The 15,366-nt window shown below is 45.5% G+C and overlaps 1 protein-coding gene across 3 annotated transcripts in view; it reads right to left on the reverse strand.

The window, feature by feature from the left end:
* Positions 1–15,366, reverse strand: part of LOC132833604 (rootletin-like) — a 97,175-nt gene that overhangs the window by 46,911 nt on the left and 34,898 nt on the right. For all 3 annotated transcript variants that reach the window (XM_060851992.1, XM_060851991.1, XM_060851990.1), the window contains 9 exons: positions 13,966–14,066; positions 13,058–13,223; positions 9,615–9,721; positions 8,316–8,543; positions 4,572–4,668; positions 3,595–3,699; positions 2,163–2,411; positions 382–581; positions 9–191 (listed from right to left, as the gene is read on the reverse strand). In XM_060851992.1, the coding sequence (XP_060707975.1) occupies positions 9–191; positions 382–581; positions 2,163–2,411; positions 3,595–3,699; positions 4,572–4,668; positions 8,316–8,543; positions 9,615–9,721; positions 13,058–13,223; positions 13,966–14,066 (1,436 nt within the window). The remainder of the gene's footprint in view (positions 1–8; positions 192–381; positions 582–2,162; positions 2,412–3,594; positions 3,700–4,571; positions 4,669–8,315; positions 8,544–9,614; positions 9,722–13,057; positions 13,224–13,965; positions 14,067–15,366) is intronic.

A 15,366-nucleotide genomic window follows, 5' to 3' on the forward strand; every position in this document is an offset into this window, starting at 1 on the left:
TCACTCACCCACGTTCGATCTCCTTCTGCGCCCTCGCCTTGTCCTTCAAAATGTCCTCCTTCTCGTCCTCCAGGTTGTCCCGCTGCCGCTGAAGTTCTCCGTTGGCCAGCTGCAGTTTCTCGTTCTCCTGCCGCACCGTCTCGATCTGCAGCTGCAGGGACTGAATGGACTTCTCCAAGTTTGACTTCTCGCTTTCAGAAAGAAAGTGATGGACCGGAGCAATTAGAGGGAGAGAGGAAGGGACGGGGCGACGGAGTTTACGGCATCAAATTACCGACTGCGCCAATAAGCAAGAAAGTGAGACAAAGAAATCGAGATCCAAAGAAAGGCAGAGAAATAATTTACAGAGAGAGAGAGAGAGAGAGAATTCTACACACTCACCTTCCAAGAAGGTCGGCAGAGGAGCGAAAACGGTTGGCGTCACGCTTGGCATCATCCTTGGCTCGCACTGAGTCCTCAGTCTCCTCCTTGAGCTTCAGTATCTGCTGGTCCAGGGCCCGACGCTCATTCTCACTGTCACCCAACTGCTTCTTCAGGGCAGCCACTGACTCCTGACACACCTCGTACCTTCCACGGAGCTCCTGTCAGAGGAAGCACAAAAACCCACGACCAAAACGTTTCAGGAGTGATTGGGGAGCGACGTGCTGCTCTCAGAGAGAGATCTCACAGGGTGCAGGCTGTGTTTCCTGCACTGGCAAGTAACCTTTCTGTTCTGGAGTCCCAGAGGTGGAATTGAATGAGATTGCTGGTTCTGAATTCTGTTGTAAACCACGTTCTAGGAAGGGGAGGCTTAGCCATGACGCCTTCCGTGGCTGAATAGTTACTAAAGGGACCAGTGGATATCTGGGCTAAATGTAAAAGGGGATTCTTGATCTCCAGTAATAGTCAACACCCTCAGGAGAGAATACTGAACTGAATATGCTAGGACACAATGAGACACAGGAGCAGAGGAAGGCTATTCAGCCCATCGAGTCTGTCCCCCAATGCAATGAGATCACGGCTGATCTGATAATCTTCAACTCCACTTCCCTGTCAATTCCCCCAAACCCTCAATTCCCTTACTGATTAAAAACCTGTTTGTCTCAGCCTTGAATATCCTTAAAGACCCGGCCTCTACATCCCTCTGAGGTAAAGGATTTCACAGATTCACAACGGTCTATGAGAAGAAATGTGTCCTCATCGCTGTCTTCAATATGCAGCCCTTTCTTCTGAGATTATGTCCTCTGATCCTAGACTCTCCCAGGAGGAAAAACAATCTTTCTGCATTTGGGGCAGCATGGTGGCTCAGTAGTTACCACTATTGCCTCACAGCATCAGGGACCCGGTTTGATTCCAGCCTCGGGAGACTGTCCGTCTGGAGTTTGCATGTTCTCCCCGTGTTTGTGCAGGTTTCCTCCGGGTGCTCCAGTTTCCTCCCACAATCCAAAGATGTACAGGTTAAGTGAACTGGCCATGCTAAATTGCCCATAGTGTTCAAGGATGTGTCGGTTAGGTGCCTTAGTCAGGGATAAATGTAGGTGAATGAGTTGGGGTGGGTGATCTTCAGAGGGTCGGTGTGGATTTGTTGGGCTGAAGGGCCCGTTTCCACACTGGAGGGATTCAATGATTAAATCCTCTAATAATCTCATGTTTCAAGAAGTTGCTTCTCATTCTTCTATATCTCAATGACTACAGTCTAAATCTACTCAACTTCACCTCATATGATAGTCCCTCTATACCTTGGGATCATGATAGTGAACCTTCTCTGGACTGCCTCCAATGGTAGTACACCTTTCTTTAGAAAATAGGAGACAAAATTTCTTTCAATCCTGTCATCTCTTGACAGATGAATGATATTTTTGAATGATGTTTCCCACACAGAGGGTGGTGTGTGTATGGAATGAGCTGCCAGAGGAAGTGGTGGAGGCTGGTACAATTGCAACATTTAAAAGGCATTTGGGTGGGTATATGAATAGGAAGGGTTTGGTGGGATATGGGCCGGGTGCTGGCAGGTGGGACTAGATTGGATTGGGATATCTGGTCTGCATGGATAGGTTGGACCGAAGGGTCTGTTGCCATGCTGTACATCTCAATGACTCTATGTCATTACATCAACAGAGACTCAATCCATTTTGGATTTGTCCCATGATCATGCACCTCACGGTCTGTAGTTATGGCTCTACCTGGATCAGGAGTTGTCTCTTCTGCACAGCAGTTTGAACAGCCGAGTACATGGAGTCCGAGAATCCTGGTGAGAGGTTGTATCGTGGCGAATGGCTGCGGCGGGGAGAGGTCCGTCGCCGTGGAGACGGAGTGCGCAGGCTGGACGTGAGCCCCAAGGGACTGAACAGGGAGGACTCCATTTCCGTGACCTCACCAGTCCCCTCGGTGGCTGGGAACACAGCCCCACATTCCGAGTCAGAAATGATCACCTACAAAAGGGAGAGTTTGGCAATGCTGGTCACCATGGTTACAAAAAGTTGAGACAACCCACAGACAGTCAATAATCCTGATGCTCGCAAAGTCTATCAGCCACCCTACAGCTCCGCAACGTGTCCAAGTATTTACATCATGGATTTACCAAGTTAGAAGGGTCTCTGCCATGATATACCCAGGTTACACACATCTCCCCCAAACCAATACCATCGGTCAAGATTAAAGTAGCAAAATACCCAAACAGAAGGCAGCTTAAAATCCCCCACTTTATAAAACTGAAATAGTGTGCAAATTTATTGAGAATTTAATGAACTCAAAATAGCAACATAAAACTTATAAATTTCAATACAAAATATACAACAAAAGTGGACCTTTCAACTTTATTCTGTTGATTAAAGAAACCTTCAAATTCCAACAGATTGTAACTGTTTACTCCCTGAAACATTCCTAATTATGTAATCATTTGCAGATTTTCTTTTTGACAACTGTTTATAACTATGCTATGAATTATAACTGCTGGTTTTGTTTACACTGTCATCAATTTGGCACTTGCAGCCTCGATGATTTTTCAATAAATCAATTATCTATCTAATTTGGCTACTGATTTATTTTCCCCTTTTCCCCATAGGAACTTGCTGCTGTCCTAAAGAGGAAGAGTTGTATAATTGTCTAATTGTAGTCCCTCTATTGCTGTCCACCACTCAATCGGGGCTGAGCGAGTGTGATGAACATTCTCAAAAGCAACATTCACTAGCTAACCTTGTTAGAGCTAACTTAGACAATCTGTGTGTTTTTTTTAGAAAAGTGAAAATGAGTCTTTTTATAGGAATGGCAGCACTTTAAATTTCCATCAGTTTTTGATCTTCTTCAAGAGATTCCCAATGAAAACAGATGTCCAATCAAAGCAGGTCTGCTGTGGAAAAGCCCCATAGCGTGTCAAAAGCCAAAGAGCAACACAGCCTCCCACTGAGGGTCATCCTGAATTATACACTACGCTGGACTCAGATACTGTGTTTGGGAGCTGGATGTGGCACGTGGGATTAGGATAACTGTTCATGCGGATGTTAAGAACCAGGGATCGCCTTCAACAGAAGCATTCTGTCTTCTTTCCTAGTCTTCCTGTAAAAGTGAATCACATAATCCATACAAGCGACATCCACTGCCAGCTCGAGCCCTCACCTGTGTGATGTCTCTGAGGATTTGATGCAGCGACTCCAGCTCTGCTTTCACCGACTCAATCTCTGCTCCATCCTGAACATCCTGGGTCTCAGCTCGGCCTGACTCCTGTAAACACAAAGGGCCTGTTACCCAACGCTTACTACACAGCACAGCACCTCTACATTTAGCACCAGGGTGCAGGACCAAAGGCTTGGCACAATACCCACTCTGAATCAATGTATAATAAATCCTTTTCTTTGGTCAAATCGAATGGACTGATGGGTTGAACGACCGTTGATATGGACAAGGGCACCAGCTACCTCCTTTCGGAGTGGAGCATCTAAATATTAATCTGGAGTTCCTCTTGAAACAGAAAGAGTTCTATTTCTTTTCTTTTTATCATAGCATCTCAGTGGCATGAGACTGTTACTTAGAGTTGCAGAAGATTGAGCAGGTCTCTCATGGAAGCCTCAAAAAGTCTAACATGATTAGACAGTATAATTGCATAAAGGACATTCCTGATGACAGGGGAGTATAGAACCAGGGGGTCATAGCTTAAAGTTCCAGGGGAGGCCCAAGATGAGGTGAAATTTCTTCACCCAGAGAGTGGGAAGCATACGGAATTATTTGCAGTCCCCCTCACGCCTAACCCCCCCAGTCCTGAAGAAGGGTTACACCCGAAATGTTGACTTCTCCACCTCCTGATGCTGCCTGGCCTGCTGTGTTCTTCCAGCCTCTTGCTTGTCTACTGTGGAAAGCTGTTAAGGCCGCATCATTGAATGTTTTCAAGATGGTGTTAGATATACTTCTTAGGGATAAAGGGATCAAAGGGATAAGAGGTGAAAGTGGGATCAGGGTAGCAAGTTGGACGGTCAGCCATGATCACATTGAATGGTAGAGCAGGTTGGAAGGGCCAAATGGTCTGCTCCCATTTTCTCGGTTTTGCATTTAGGGCTTGAATCCATCGTCCCCACACCTTCCTTCCCCGGTTCACCCACCAGGTTCTCCACTGTCTGGTTCAGGCTGTTGATCGTCTTTTCCTTCTCGTTATTCTGGGCTGTCAGTCGTTCAACAGTCACCATCAGTTCTGTGATCCTGGAAGAAACACTCCAGGTTTACATCACGTTTAACCAGCGTTGTCAACAACTTCTTCACACCCACAGGCATATCATTGGAAATAGATCACCATTCCCTGGTGTCACTAGGCCGAAATCCTGTAACTCTCTACCACCACTGCAGGTGTTCAGTCACCACGTGGACAGCAGTGGTTCAACATGGTAGCGTACTACCACCTTCTTGAGGGGGCAACTAGGGACATGGGACACATGCCAGCCTTGCCCACGTCCTAAGAAAGAATGAGAGAGCAACACCAACTCTGGGGCTTATTGGGATACCGAGGGCCACTTGGCAGGTAGGAACTAAAGGGGCATCAGACTGGAATATTCCAGAACAACCTGCTGGAAAACCTGGGGAGGGGAGTGTGCAGAGCTTGGCAGGGGTGGTTATGCTGGTGCCTTTGTGTTTGAAACTCAACAACCTAAATCAGCATCAAAAGACAACATCAGGGCGGGCAGGATATTGTTAAAATTAGGCCTCCTGGGGATGAGGGCGTTAAATTTTATTTTGAAAAATACTTCTACTGAACTTCCACATTCCAAAATGCTTTAAAGCCAACGACCAACTTTCAGAAGAGTAGTTGCTGTTGTAATAAGATGTGAAAATCCATAGTCACAGAGGCTGGTGCGGAGTTTAACCCAAGGGTCACCACGCCTCAGGCAAGGGGCAAGGTTGAGAATGGGGATCCTTCACGATAACCTCAGTGAGTGCAGTATCTGCACCCAGACCGGCCACCCAGCCCTAACTAACCCCTTAGAAAATGGTTTCAACAATTTCAACACTGGGAAATGTTACTGCATAGGAGACCACTTGGCCCATCAAAGGTCTGTGCTAGCTCTCCAAAAGCGCATTTCACTTGGAATTCTCCCCATAATCCCACCCATTCTTCCTTTTCAGATAAAATGCCCTCCCGAATTTTTTAATTGAACCTGCTTCCACTACCCTCTCAAGAAGCACATGCCAGACCTTAGTCACCCTCTGTGTGAAAAGGTTTGCTCTCACACCGTCTTGCTTTTTTCACCAAGGGCAAACAAACTCAGAGAATCTCAGGTATCCCGGCCTGATTTTTACATTAATTGCATTGAGCCCATGGGAGTAAGAAGAAAGTTTCATGCCTTGTTAGTCACTTATAGCCCCAAAGGAGCACAGGGCCACTCTCATTACAGAGACAGACATGTTTAATTGGAGGTCATCACAGCCCAGATGAAGACAGGAGGTTCAGGAGTAATGGTAACCTCAGTTGGTGTGGGAATTGAACCGAGACTGCTGCCGTTGCTCTAAGTTGCTGACCAGCTATCCATCCAACTGAACTAACAGTATTTGCTTGCGTTACCTCAGTCAGCGAGGCCCCCCTCCCAGTGTCCGGATTAAGCCTGTCTGACTCGAAGCCAAGCCCCGAGGTGCCCAATTGACTTGTGGGTGGAGATCCTGTCTGGGCTGAAATTCTATGATGTCAAGGACCCACTGCACAGGAGGAAACCCAGATTTCCACACACATCCTGTGTGCTCAACTCCCGGAACGTTAGCAGGTTGAAAATAGCCCCCTTCCACCTCTCCCCACAGATTCTGCCTGTGCTGTAGTTTCTCAGATACTCAGAGTATCTGCAGCGTTCCACTTTTAGATTAGATTTTTAGATTGCTATAGTACAGGTTATAAGAGATGTGGGTATATATTACAGTTAAACCAGGGGATTATATAAGGCAGAGTTACACTGAGGGCTGTGTTGAGTGCTGCAGCAAACACCAGGATTAAATCTCCCTCTTTCAGCTCAGACACTGGGAGGAGTGGCTGCCCTTTTCTCCTTGATCTTCGGGCGCCCTCTCCTGCCAGGTTTGATAACTGCGGCATAAACTGCATAGATCATATCTGCTAAAGGTTGTATTATTGAAGAACAAACTATAGTATTAATATAAAACAAGTAACTGCAGATGCTGGAAATCCAAAACAAACATTTCAGCTCAGTGAGCAAACCTACATCCAAAACCTCAACCTGAGCTATAAATCTTCTCAAAATTTGCTAATCCAAAACTAAAACAGAAATTCTGAGGAAACGTTACTGGACTCGAAATATTAAGATTAGATTAGGTTAGATTACTTACAGTGTGGAAACAGGCCCTTCGGGCCAACAAGTCCACACCGACCCGCCGAAGCGCAACCCACCCATACCCCTACATTTACCCCTGACCTAACACTACGGGCAATTTAGCATGGCCAATTCACCTGACCCGCACATCTTTGGACTGTGGGAGGAAACCGGAGCACCCGGAGGAAACCCACGCAGACACGGGGAGAATGTGCAAACTCCACACAGTCAGTTTTTCCAGCAATTTCTGTTTTTGAGGCATTAATGCAAACTGACTTTGATTCACACTATCTGTAGCCAGTGCAAACGCAGCCCAGTCAGGGCCCATCTGAAGGGGACAGTTTCACTCTACTGTGTTTCAGAGTCAAGTTAGACCCTTGTACCAGATTGACACCTTGTTGCTGCCACACTGCACAGCAATGTAAATGCATCCCAAAAATAAAGACACTGACAAAAATTCTGATGGGGAATAAGGCAGAGTTACACTGAGGGCTGTGTTGAGTGCTGCAGCAAACACCAGGATTAAATCTCCCTCTTTCAGCTCAGACACTGGGAGGAGTGGCTGCCCTTTTCTCCTTGATCTTCGGGCGCCCTCTCCTGCCAGGTTTGATAACTGCGGCATAAACTGCATAGATCATATCTGCTAAAGGTTGTATTATTGAAGAACAAACTATAGTATTAATATAAAACAAGTAACTGCAGATGCTGGAAATCCAAAACAAACATTTCAGCTCAGTGAGCAAACCTACATCCAAAACCTCAACCTGAGCTATAAATCTTCTCAAAATTTGCTAATCCAAAACTAAAACAGAAATTCTGAGGAAACGTTACTGGACTCGAAATATTAAGATTAGATTAGATTAGATTACTTACAGTGTGGAAACAGGCCCTTCGGGCCAACAAGTCCACACCGACCCGCCGAAGCGCAACCCACCCATACCCCTACATTTACCCCTGACCTAACACTACGGGCAATTTAGCATGGCCAATTCACCTGACCCGCACATCTTTGGACTGTGGGAGGAAACCGGAGCACCCGGAGGAAACCCACGCAGACACGGGGAGAATGTGCAAACTCCACACAGTCAGTTTTTCCAGCAATTTCTGTTTTTGAGGCATTAATGCAAACTGACTTTGATTCACACTATCTGTAGCCAGTGCAAACGCAGCCCAGTCAGGGCCCATCTGAAGGGGACAGTTTCACTCTACTGTGTTTCAGAGTCAAGTTAGACCCTTGTACCAGATTGACACCTTGTTGCTGCCACACTGCACAGCAATGTAAATGCATCCCAAAAATAAAGACACTGACAAAAATTCTGATGGGGAGGATTTAGAGGGATGTGGACCAAATGCTGGCAAATGGGACTAGATTTGTTTATGGTATCTAGTCGGCATGGATGAGTTGGATCGAAGGGTCCTATTTTTCTTGGGCTGTTCTGAAATCAGGGGAGCATCAACCTAGGTGGCCATCAAATCACACACGTTTTTCACACCCTGTGGGGTAGACTGACTGACTGCCGATGTGCGTACTCACATACAGACCTGGCATTCTGCTCGGCCTTCTCCCGGTCGTACTTGGCTTGGAGCTGGATCATTTCCCGCACCTTGTCCCGGAGCTGTTCCTCAAGTTGAGCGAGCTGGATCGACTGTTTCTCCAGAGTCACCGTGGAGCTGCTTTCTGAAATCCGCAGGTATCCGCTCAGGTTCAGACATGACGCGTGGATCGTGCGCGAGGATTTTGCCAGATCATTCCGCAGCTCGGAGAGATCCCTGAGGGAATCGGAGATCATTTCACCTCGGACAAAAGAGCCTTCCAAACAGTTCCCACTCTCCCACTTTCCCAGCTCACAGGAACAGGCGCAGGAGAACAGTCCCTCTCTGGAGAACAAGAACAACTTGCAGCTCTCGGTGTTCTTGTAAATTAAGATTTAAACACCCCTCAACCCCACACTCTTCTGAATTATACCCAGTCGCTGGGACCAGGATCCTGTCCTCAACTGAATGTAAATAAGGTTGTAAAGATGAATTTAATTCTGCCCATCATTTGCCCTGCTGGTATAATCCCTGTCCCAGATATGCCAGACATCCACCGCTCATCAATATGTCATGCAAATGGTCATTTTTCAGCGGTTAACCTTAACAAAATGATAGTATAATACAGCATTGGCTCCATCGTGCCTGTGCTGGCATGCATGGTAGACCTAACTCTAATTCCAATCCTGTTCTTGAATAGTTTCATCCCCAAATCTCTGCTTCAGCTAATGACTCTGATTAAATAGCTAATTGAGTTTGCCATAACATTATGTCTGCTGTATTCTGTAGCCTAAAACACACAGCAATCTCAGTTAAAACCCTGGACCTCCCTCCCTCACTGAACTGTGGGTGTACTGAGCCCACTACAGCAATTCTAAAAGGTGACTCACCAACACCCTCCCAAAGGCCTTTCCCACTGGATACTGTCTCCTGCAGCGTCTTAACTCGATTTCCCCACATGGGCTCTGCAATGTTGCATACTGATGTCCGATAAACTCAATGTTAACCATTCAGATCACCTTTTAATCATCTACACTGTATGGTCACTACTGCAGCCAAGGGGTTTCATGTTAAAATTCCACACTTTCCTGCTTTGACATCACACCGACTGTTGAAAGAGTTGGTAGATGGTGACTGGGGACAGGGGCTCAAACTGAATCTGCCTCTCGTTAAATGTACTGCCTTCCTCCATGATAACCAGCGCTTTGTAGGAGTCAGGCATGAGCAGACCCATACTCAGAGTGTGCCCGCTGCCTGCCCCCTCTTCCACAGCATTCTCTGTTTAAACTATGTCGCTACGTGTCTCACCGCTCACTGGCTGACTTTATCTCACAGAAGTGACGTCTGAAGCCCACGACCTGTCTCCAGAGAGTCAGCAGGCGATTGTGTTCGTTGCTGAAATAGGTGTTAAAGGACTAAAATAAAAAGACACAGAAAGATTAAAGCTCAATATTCCAGACTAGTATCAAAAAAAACCTCAGAATTCAGAGTGAGGTAACGGGTGTACTAGAAATCGAGAGAGAGAGAGAGAGAGAGAGAGAGAGAGAGAGGGGATGGGGAAGATGTTCCAGGACACAACAATGATGAGAAAGGGACATTTCCGAGCCTAATACAGTATCAGATGTGAGGTATGTTTGACAATGCTAGATTGAGCATTACACTGGGGGTTGCAACAGAGAATGTAACACTGAGGTCAAGGGATATATCAGAAATCATACATACAAACATATGCACAAGGAGCAGACTAGATCATTTAATGCTCCACTACTGAATAAGATCACGGTTGTTCTGATTGTTATTTCAAATCTAATCTACAGTCCCACCTTCCCTGTAACCATTCACCTACTTGTTTACCAAGAATCTCTCTACGTCTGCCTGAAAAATACTAAAATTTTCTGCTTCCATCATATTTTCAGAAAGCGAGTTCCAAAGCCTCAGAGTAAAAACAATTGCCTCACTTGTCTTAAATTGGCAACCCCTTACTTTTAAACGATGAGCCCCCTAGATCATGACTTACCAATAAGGAGAATAATCCTCTCCATATCTAACCTGTCAAGGCTCCTCAGGATCTATAACATTTCAAACAAGTTGCCTCTGACTCTTCGAAATTCCAGTGGAGGACTTACTGAGGCTTGACCATTACACTGAGGGTCATAACAGAGATCATTACATTGAACAGTTGTATCAGAATGCATTCATTTATCCATATGCTGTTTGTCCTAACATTCCTCAGTTTGTCTACTCACTGTCAATCTATTCCCCATCAGGTCTCAATGTTCCCCATTAGTTACAGAGTCATTGAGATGTACAGCATGGAAACATGTCCTTCAGTCCAACTCATCCATGCTGACCAGACATCCCAATCTGACCTAGTCCCATTTGCCAGCACTTGGCCCATATCTTTCTAAATCCTTCCTGTTCACATACCCATCCAAATGCCTTTTAGATGGCATAACTGTACCAGCCTCCACTACTTCCTCTGGCAGATCATTCCAGAAACACAGCACCCTCTGTGTAAAGAAGTCACTCCTCAGGTTCTTTTTAAACCTTTCCCCCTCAGCTTGAATCTATGCCCTCTAGTTTTGAATTCCCCCACCCCAGGGAAAGACCTTGGCTATTCATCCTATTCCTGCCTTTCATAATTTCATAAACCTCTAGGTCATCACTCAGTCTCCGATGCTCCAGGTTAAAAAAAACACAACCTATTCAGCCTCTCCCTATAGCTCAAATGCACCTTTCCTAGGAACATCTTTGTTAATCTTTTCTGAACCTTTTCAGGTTGAACAACATCCTTCTTATAGAAGGGTGACCAGAATTATATGCACTATTCCAAAAGTGGCCTAATCAATGTCCAGTACAGTCCTGCAACATGACCTCCCATCTCCAATACTCAATGCACTGACCAAAAACGGTAAGCATATCTAACGCCTTCTTCACTATCCTATCTGCCTGCAACTCCACTTTCAAGGAGCTATGAACTTGCACTCCAAGGTCTCTTTCAGCAACACCCCCCAGGGCCCTACCATTTCCTGCATAGGATCTGCCCTGGTTTGCCTTATGAAAATGCAACACCTCACATTTATCTAAATTATACACTGCCACTTCTATGACCCTAGGCCCATCTAATCAAGATCACAATGTGCTCTGAGATAAACTTTTTCTCTGTCCACTACACCACTTATTTTGGTGTCATCTGTCAAATTACTAACTATAATTCTTATATTCATGTCCACATCAGTTATATAAAAGACCAAAAGCAGTGGACCCAGCTGGTGCTGGTGGCCTATCATTGGTCACAGGCCTCCAGTCCAAAAAATAACTCTCTACCAATACCTTCTGTCTCCTACCTTCAAGACAATATTGTATCCAATTGACTACCTATCCCTTGACCCCAATGTGATCTAATCTTACTAACCAATCTAAATGCAGAACCTTGTTGAATACTTTACTGAAGTCCATATGCACAGTGGCTATCACTCTGTCTTCATCAATCTTCTTCGTCATCTCTTCAAAAAACTGAGTTGTTAGTGGGACGTGATTCAGGTCACATCATAAAATCCCTACAGTGTGTGGAAACAGGCCCTTCGGCCCATCAAGTCCACACCGACCCTCCGAAGAGTAACCCACCCAGACCCATCACCCTCCATTTAACCCCTGACTAATGCACCCACCCTACACATCCCTGAACACTGTGGAAAATTTAGCACAGCCAGTTCACCTAACCTGCATGTCTTTGGATTGTGGGAGGAAACCCACACAGACACGGGGTGAATGTGCAAACTCCACACACACACAGTCACCCGAGGCTAGAATCAAACCTGGATCCCTGATGCTGTGTGGTAGCAGTGCTAACCACTGAGCCACCATGCCTCCCACTCACAAAGCTATGCTGACTATCCCTGATCAGTCCTTGCCTTTCCAAATACATGTAAATCCCGTCCCTCACACTTCCTTCCAACAACATACCCACCAATGACATAAGGCTTACTGGTCTATAACTCCTAGGCTTTTCCTTACAGCCTTTTTTAAATATTGGCACCACATCAGCCAACCACTAGTCTTTGGGCATCTCATGGCTATCGATGATACAAATATCTCAGCATGAGGCCCAGCAATCTCTTCCCTAGCTTCCCACAAAAGTCTGGGAAACACCTGATCAGGTCTCAGGGGATTTATCTACCGTTATGTGAGGATAAGACCTCCAGCAATTCCTCTTCTATAACATTGACATTAGATTAGATTAGATTACTTACAGTGTGGAAACAGGCCCTTCGGCCCAACAAGTCCACACCGACCCGCAACCCACCCATACCCCTACATTTACCCCTTACCTAACACTACGGGCAATTTAGCATGGCCAATTCACCTGACCCGCACACCTTTGTGACTGTGGGAGGAAACCGGAGCACCCGGAGGAAACCCACGCAGACACAGGGAGAACGTGCAAACTCCATACAGTCAGTCGCCTGAGTCGGGAATCGAACCCGGGTCTCAGGCGCTGTGAGGCAGCAGCGCTAACCACTGTGCCATGTTCTGCTGCATATCATATGCCTAAGAACAATCTCCTCTATTACCAATTAATGACCTCTGTAAGTCACTGTTCCCATGTAATATTCATTGCCTGCACATAATTTTTAAGCCCATGCAGTGACCAGACTACATTCAGCAGCACCTAAGCCTTGGTGAATATAAAGATGTATGACAAAGGAGGGCCCGAGCTTGGTTATAAAATGCACTGAGATATTTTGTACCTCCTCTTCCTGTCTCCATTCCACCTCCTTCTGCTCAAGTTCCTCCCGTGCCTTCGTCCAGTCGACAGTCAGTTTGCGAATGTCCTCACTCAGGGCAAGGTTGGCAGAATTTGCCTGGTCCAGCTGTTCCCGGAGCATGGAGTTCACTTGGGTCAGGCTGGCACTTCTAAATGCCGAGGACAGATACATCAAATCAGACCAGGCTGACTCCAGAACCAAACAAATGATGGATTCAGGGGAGAGATTCTCAGCCTGAACTTGGTCAGTGAGGAATGGCGCAGTGGTGGCTCCCAGGTTTCAGGTGTTGGAGTGGGTGGTTAGGCCAAAGATCAGACAGGTTCAGGCTGATTCTGGCATCTACAAGTGCCCACTGCCAATGGCCAACAATGAATAAGCCAGTCAGAGAGCTCAGGTTGAGTCACAGAAAGTAAAAGGAGAAAGGTTACCCAGAAAAACACCCACTAGAAATGTGGAATAGAGGAGGAAGAGCAAATATGGAGTGGAATTGAATGGATTAGCTTCATTGTCACATATACTCACATCAGTATAGTGAACGTTTACAAGTTGCTATTGACGGTGCAATCTTTGGTACAAAGGTGCCTAGGTACAGATTATTTAGTATAAATTCTTAGGGAAAAAAATTAGAAAAATACAGAAATAAGAATTCCAGTATTACAGACCTTCAAAATTACAACATCATAGTAATAAATTAGATAAATAAAGAAATAAAAGTTCAGAATAGTGATACTCCCACAATAATATTATAAAGAAATAAAAGTTCTTTGCAGCAAATTCCTAAATGGGTTTCCACATGATTGGTTTGGGGATTCACTACAAATGGGAAATTCCCCCCCCACCCCCACCCACGCAGTTCTCTAGGTCAGATCCATGTGATTTCCCCCACTTGCCTCTGCTGTTCTTCCTCCAAGCGGATCAGGGTGTTTTCCAGTTCATTGCTCTGTTCCTCTTCAGACTGTCGCAGTCGTGACTCTGTGAGGTCCAGCTGGCTCTGTGAAGAGAGTACAGTCGGCTTTAATTAAAGCTGTGGGGGATGAGCTGCATTGTTTGTCACGTTGTTGTGTGACAGATGTGTCAGGGTAATTTTCTCTGCATTTCTGCGCTTTGCATTTCAGTGTAAACACCCACTAGGGGAAAATTGCAAGGATATACGTCCAACTTCAAAAACTCAACAGTTCACCTCCTCACACGATCAACCAGATCCCAGTGGGAATTGGAGTCAGATAGCTGGGGACAACACACAAAAAAAAGTCGCTGAATCCACCAGTATTCCTCTCAACCCATTGGATATCTGCAATGGAGTCAGATCTTGGAAGTTAATCCTATGAAATGTAGTGAAATCTTAATTTCCATTGCATACTTGGGGGTGCTAGTCTGGCTTATAATAATGAAACAAAAAGAATCAAAATGCCTGTTATTTTTAAGCAATAAACAGTTTGTCTTCACAATTCAAAATTAGTGTAATGGCACAATGAGGCAGTGGTTAGGAAATCATCACTCAACGCCTTCCAGAATGTGTGCTTGCCAAGAGCTTCTGGAAAGAAAGGGGACAGCTCTTGTTGAAGTTCTTCTCGAATCAGACCTCATTTTACAGACTATTCCCAGGGACGTACATGGAGATAAACACCGACTTCAACTCGGTGAAGGAAGATTGTTGGTCTAAAACTGTGAGGACTGAATGCTGTTGACTGACACATTACAAGCTCCAAGACTACATGCTGAAGGACAGCACAATAGCCTGGGACGCTGTTACAAAAGCTCTGTGGGGAACAGATGAGGTATATGGTCCTCCCAGGTTCCTTACCACATCACATGGCCTGCAAGGAATCAGTGTAAAACCCCTTGAAATGGATGCATCAGAAAATGTTTAGTGTGATATAAATGTAGATGCAACATAAATGGAATCAGATATTCGTGTCGCTTGCTATATTTACCCCACAGTCCAAAGATGTGCAGGTCACATGCTAAATTGCCCATAGTGTTAGGGAAATGGGTCTGGGTGGATTACTCTTCAGAGGGTCAGTGTGGACTGGTTGGGCCAAAGGGCCTGTTTCCACACTGTAGGGAATCTAATCTAAAGTCTTTTTTGCACTCTGTCTGCTTACCACTCTTCAATTCTATTGTAATGCACTTCAACAAATGTTTCATATATAATTTTGGAAAGGAATTAAATTGATCTACATACAAAAGCTTTTGTATCAAAAGATGGCAGAATGAAAAGTTGGTTGAAAATAATGCAAATTTGCTCCAATTTAGAATGGCAGGCAGTGCCCTCGCCACAGCTCAGGAAT

This window comes from Hemiscyllium ocellatum, chromosome 37 (assembly GCF_020745735.1).
Source record: "Hemiscyllium ocellatum isolate sHemOce1 chromosome 37, sHemOce1.pat.X.cur, whole genome shotgun sequence".
NCBI lineage: Eukaryota > Metazoa > Chordata > Chondrichthyes > Orectolobiformes > Hemiscylliidae > Hemiscyllium > Hemiscyllium ocellatum.